Source organism: Meleagris gallopavo, chromosome 3 (assembly GCF_000146605.3).
Source record: "Meleagris gallopavo isolate NT-WF06-2002-E0010 breed Aviagen turkey brand Nicholas breeding stock chromosome 3, Turkey_5.1, whole genome shotgun sequence".
NCBI classification, from domain to species: domain Eukaryota; kingdom Metazoa; phylum Chordata; class Aves; order Galliformes; family Phasianidae; genus Meleagris; species Meleagris gallopavo.
The window spans coordinates 55,850,621-55,856,620 of NC_015013.2; the positions used below are offsets into that span (position 1 = coordinate 55,850,621).

At 38.0% G+C, this 6,000-nt stretch overlaps 1 protein-coding gene across 1 annotated transcript in view; it reads left to right on the top strand.

Moving 5' to 3' along the window:
* LOC104910342 (lipoxygenase homology domain-containing protein 1-like) overlaps window positions 1-4,730 on the top strand; it is a 193,812-nt gene extending 189,082 nt beyond the window's left edge. Inside the window, 1 exon segment of the mRNA XM_010708935.3 lies at window positions 1,135-4,730. Within this exon segment, the coding sequence (XP_010707237.2) occupies window positions 1,135-1,189 (55 nt within the window). The 3' untranslated portion in view covers window positions 1,190-4,730.
* Window positions 4,731-6,000: the final 1,270 nt, after the last annotated feature.

Here is a 6,000-nt window from a genome sequence, read left to right on the forward strand (position 1 = left end):
CTAATAAAGGGCATCTGGTAGTTAATGTCTTCTACAGACTGCCTGATCTAGGGGAGCTTGTTGATGAGGACTTCTTGCTTCAGCTACAAGAAGCATCACACTCTCAGGCACTCACCCTGATGAAAGTTTTCAACCATCCATATATCTGCTGGGAAAGAAATACAGTGGGTTGTAAGCAATCCAGGAGACTCCTGGAGCGCACTGAGGATAACTTCCAGGTATTAGACAAACCATCCAGAAGAGAAGCATTACTGGACCTGGTGCTCACCAATGCAGAGATCATTAAAGATCTTAAGACTGGTGGCAGTCTGGGTTGTAGCAGTCATGCTCTGGTGAAGTTCATGATCTCAAGGATTATGGACTGGCAAGGAGCAAAGTCAAGATCTTGAACTTCAGAAGAGCAAACTTCTGTTTAAGAAATTAGTGGGAGAGATCCCCTAGGAAGCTGTCTTTAGGGACAAAGGAACAGGTCAGGGACAAAAGAATGGAGCAGAGCTGGCAACTCTTTAGGGATATTTTTCTTAGAGCACAAGAGCTCTCCATGCCCATACGTAAGAAATATAGAAGGAAGGCAGGAAAATGGCATGGCTGAGTAATGACGTACTGGCCGAACTCCATAAATGTTCAGGCAGTGAAAGAAGAAATTGGTGGCATGGGAAGAATATAGGGATTCTGTCTGGAAGAGTAGAGCGATGGAGCACTTCTCTTACGAAGAAAGGCTGAGGAAGTTGGGTTTTTTCAGTCTACAGAAGAGAAGGCTCCAGTGAGAGCTCAGTACTTAAAGGTCTTTCAGTACTTAAAGGGAACTTATAAAAAAGGCAGAGGCTCACACTTTACATAGTCTGATAGGACAAGGGGGAACAGTTTTAAACTAAAATATGGGAGATTTAGGTTAGAGAAAATTCTTAGGCATTCTGGCATAGGCTGCCCAGAGAGTTGTGGGTGCTCCATCCCTGGAGACATTCAAGGCCAGGTTGGATGGGGCTCTAGGCAGCCCACTCTAGCAGGTGGCAGCCCAACCCACATTAGTGGAGTAGAACTGGATGAGCTTTAATGTCCATTCCAATCCAAGACATTCTGTGTTTCTTTGGTTCTATGATTGTATGACAAGTTTTAACATTTTTTGCCTTGTAGGTGGCTTGCTGGGGATGGAAGCGATGGTAGCAACGTAGTGCAACTTTACCCATAGCTGCTCATTTTCTAATTTTTTCATAGTGTGCTGCTTCTCCAAATTCTTGCTTGTTTGATTTACTTGTATGTTATTATTCTGAAGGTATTGTAATTACTGTAAAGGAATGTCAAAACAATGCATTGAAAACATCACAGTAAATTAAACATGTCTAATGTGAACACTGTGTTCCAATTCTACCAGAGTTGCTCAAAATCTTTGCATGGCTGAAATTTAGAAAACATAAATTTTAATCTGTAACATGGCTCTGTAGACTTGAGCTGAGCATTCATAATAGTAGACATATTTAGTAACACATTTTTATTTCATTAATAATTTGTGAGTAAGTTGAAGTTAGCTCTTGGGTCAAATCTGCCAATTTTTATTAAACTGATAAATTGTTTCAATTTCTACATTTATTAAAACCAATATTTCCTCAAAATCATTTTCCAAACAAGCTGCACAACTCTTTGGCCTTACCATATGCTACTTCCTTTTTTCATAAGACCAGGTATGTAACAGAGGAATAAAGAATTTGTTATTCAGGCATTCAGCCTGTGGCAGTAAGCTTCACACTGGCATTTAACTGCAAAATCTTGTAGCTGAGCCAGAACTTCAGCTGAGATCCTTTAGATCCATAGGGTCTCTTAAGAGAGACTTTTCCATCATCTCTTATCACTAGCACTGCAATAGCTCACTGGTTAACTTAGACAGCTCTGTGCTCAGCTTGCATATTTTTGCAGCGCCCATTCTTAGGCATCTATCTGCCTCTCTAGTACTGTATGTGCAAATGTCATTACTTCAAAAAATGGCAATTATTATTGAAAACGCACCATAAATAGAAACATTTAGCAATAAATAGATAAAATAATAAGTGAATAATAAGTGGCTAGATGTTTATTTTGGTATTGCCACAGTTGCCAGTTGACTGAATGTCATAGTTTTATGTTTTTTGTTTTTGGTTCTCAGTATTCCTTCATCATTCCATCATTGATGCGGAATACTGAGAACCAAAACCAAAAAACATAAAACCATGACACTGAGGAAGAATTTAGAATAAAGGCAATTCTGAAATGGAAGCATGAGTTGCACACCACCAGAAGTTTGATGTCTGTGATCAGAATACAAATACTGTGTATTGACTACACAGGGCGTCCCTCTGTTTAATCAAAGACTCCACCTTTAGTACCTCCAAAACTCAAAATCTGTATAAAGATCTGAATTTTAGACCTGTTTCACCTCCAAGGCACTACCATGTTTTGTAGCAGCAATGTACTTTCTATAATCACAAGAATTAAACAAATCTGTACTCGATGATACCTTGTGTCCGGCTTTTCAGTACATTTAGTGTTTATTTACTCACATTATTCTTTGAAATGAATGTTGTCAGATACCTGCACAGATTATGAGATTTCAGTTGTTATTATAAGTAATAAATATAACAGGTCTTGGCAGGTAATTTCATTTTTATCTACTTTATACGTCATCACAGGGAGAGCTGGTGTAAGATGTGGATGTGATCGAGTGAGCAATGGAACAGAGTCAATTTCTTCTAAAAGTGCTCTTTTTGCTTACGCTGCTACCACGTGCACTGGAATGGATTTGAAATTGTATCCCCAGAGTGCACAGTTCACTTACTTAGTATCAGTATTCATTACACTGAATCACTTCGTTGTGATCTATTATGTGATTTGTTTCATTATTATGTCTTTCATTAATAGTTTGTAATACTAGCTCTCTTTGATGCCATCTCTGATTTATCAAGTGTAAATAATGCCTTCCTAATCTGTTTTTTATTACTAGCAGTGAATACCTCTTTCAGCAGCTGGTGTCCTTACTTGAAAATTATTTCCTCTGAACATACAGAGTATAAATAAGGTGTTGGATTCACTCCCCTAGATCCAGCGTCATGTAAACATTTCTACCCTTCTACTACTGGAAAACTGTCACAGCAGAGGGTTTCATTTCGTTTCAAGTGCATTGCAAGTGCTTGCAGAACATATTGCTGGAGGATTACTTTGATAAGAAAGCTTGAAATACCATAACTTCCTTATCAATTCTCGCTTCAAAGACGTGCCACTTAGCATATCGAGATTGTGACTGGAGCCAAACCCCAAACCTGCTTCTTCTGCATGGTAAACAGTGATGTCTGTTGTGTTTGGCACATGTCACTTAATCCATGTCCCTTGGAAGGGACAAGAGCACTGGCCAAAGGCAGAGACATTGCAGAAGTGCCACCTCGTGTGCACTCAGCTGCTGTTGCACAGGCCAGATGCCTTGCTCTTGTTGCTGCCAGCACCCACAGTGTGTATGAAGACCCTGGGCAGATATTGACACCAGTGGTGCCTCTGCAGGAAACAGAGATGTGGCGTGGAAATGAGACCTCCTGTGTCAGTAAGAGACCCAGGCATTTGGCACCTGTGGAAGGAGCAGTGAGATAAATCAAGATTCAAGGCTGTAGTGGAGAGAAGTGTTTGTCTTCTGCTTCCTCTCCCTGCTGCCTCCTGTCCTTACAGATCTGTGTGAGGGCAATGGCTGCAGGATTTTATTATTCTTATCCTTGCTATTACTACAATGAATCAGTAACATTGAATTTTGCACTGTAGAGAAAGCTTCAAGCGGAAGGTGGATGCTAGAATATAGCCTAAAAACATAGCATAGGCTCTTAAACATAAGCTCTTAAACATGACACTCTAAAGGTGATAAGAGGCCATTATTAGTTAACTCTATTTTTTTTCCTTATCTACTCCTGTGTGCTTTTATAAATAAATGTTGAATTGTTCTAGATGACATCTTTCTGCCTGTTTAAGCCCTATGAGTCTCAGTTTCTTCTGTTAATGATTTGAAAAAAAAAATATTGCCAAGTTCTGACTGATTCATTGAACCATTTAATCTCCAAGCAATTCCAAGTACGTACTGAAGAAAGGATTCTTTCCTCCTAAGTATATATGAGCAGCTTTATTATATCTATCTATTCTGTAGCTTGTCAGTGGGGGAAATAGAGTCAAAGTAAGAAAAAAAGGCCATTCCAAGAGTTATCTTAGAAGTCTTGGGTGAGTCCTGGAGTGGTTAATATTAGTATCTATAGACCTGCTTGCAAGAGTAAACATCCTCTGCTCACACATCAATTTAAAATGTTCTCTTGGACTCCTTTCCCATAAGGAACAAGCTTGAAAAGTCCATGAACACCTCTGTGCTAAGCAGTGATGTGCTGTGCCTGAATCTTCCTATTACAACTCTTTTGTTTGGCATGAACTCATTTTAAACAGCTGTAGCAAAAAGGGGGGAAAAAATGGAACTGTTCATTCTCTCCTTCAAACTTTTGGAAATTCTTAATTGTGTATTAAATATGATGTCATAGGAGATCTTAATATCCCACTAGGCATTCCATAATGCTTTTTGCATTTATAATAAAGTGTGATTTGCTTGGTGTCTTGTTGGCAACTGAATGCAGAATGGCAGTGGAAGAGTTGTGCACCTTGTACAAAGCTTGGCTGCAGGCTCGCTTCCCATGAGGTCTTCCCATATATCTTCTGCCTTCACTCATTATACATTGACATTCATCTTTGGTTATATTTTAAAATATATGATATGAAACAACATAAAAGGTAACTGACATCCCATTTCTGATTAATAAATGTAAATGTAAGAAATCTTCAGTCAATTTAAAAAAAAAATCTAAGAAATCATTTCTTCTTTCATGCAAACATTAAAGTCAGTATGGTGTCACCAAGGGAAGCTGCTCTCAGTTATTCTGGCTTCATAAACTTGGACTTTTTTGTTGTTAAGTGAGCAGTGGAAAGTATTGGCATGTATTTAATGCCTAAACATTCTGGAAATAAATGTAACACAAGAAACCAGAGTTCCTAATTTACCATGAAATGTAAGTATATGTCAAAGATGAAAATATACTCCTAAATCATAGATATATAAATTAACCCACTAAGATTGAATTATAGTCTAGAGTAAAGTTAGGTGTTCACCTAAGAGCTCTGCTACATTGAGTATCTTCTTTTGCAGATCTTATGAGGTAGGTGCATATGGGCTGGCATTTTCATGTGTGATGCACTGCAGAAAAGAGGTCTCTGCAAAATAAATACATACAGCATTACCAGGATGATATAAATGAATTAATTTCACAAACCAGGGAACATTTCAGAGTATTCTTTGCAATTGTAAAAGTGAGCTAACGTTGAAATACTTGATTCACACATTTCACCATCCCTGGATGTGTTTAAAAACTGTTTGGATGTGGTGCTCGGGGACATGATTTACCAGAAGGTTGTTAGAGTTAGGGTAATTTGGTTAGGTTGTGGTTGGACTTGATGATCTTTAAGTTCTTTTCCAACCTGAGCAATTCTATGATTCTATGATTCTATGATTCTCAATTTTAAAGGCAATTTTATAGTCCAAAAAATTTCTCTGTGTGAATCAACATATAGGTCTATAAATAAAATAATCTCAAGGTAAAGCAAGCAAGCAATAATTGCTTATACTCAACATATTTTAAAAATAGAAGGTAATTTAGTATTAATTTTGTAAATATTTTACAATACAATACAATATTTTAAATAGCTTACTTTTCATTTGTGCTTCTATTCACTTGCTAAAGTGTTGGCTTTACTGAAAGGAAATGCGTTCTCAATGAGGTGTTTAAGTTATCAGAACATCCACTGGCACGTGTGTGTTGTGAATGCAACTGTTTGGGCACAAGGGCAGTTTGGCACTGCAGTATGTAAATATTAAAGAGACCTTCTATATCAATTTCTGCTGTTTATCTTGCTGCACAGCTTCTGCCCTGAGCAGTTTTTCTTGTATTCCCACAAACTTCC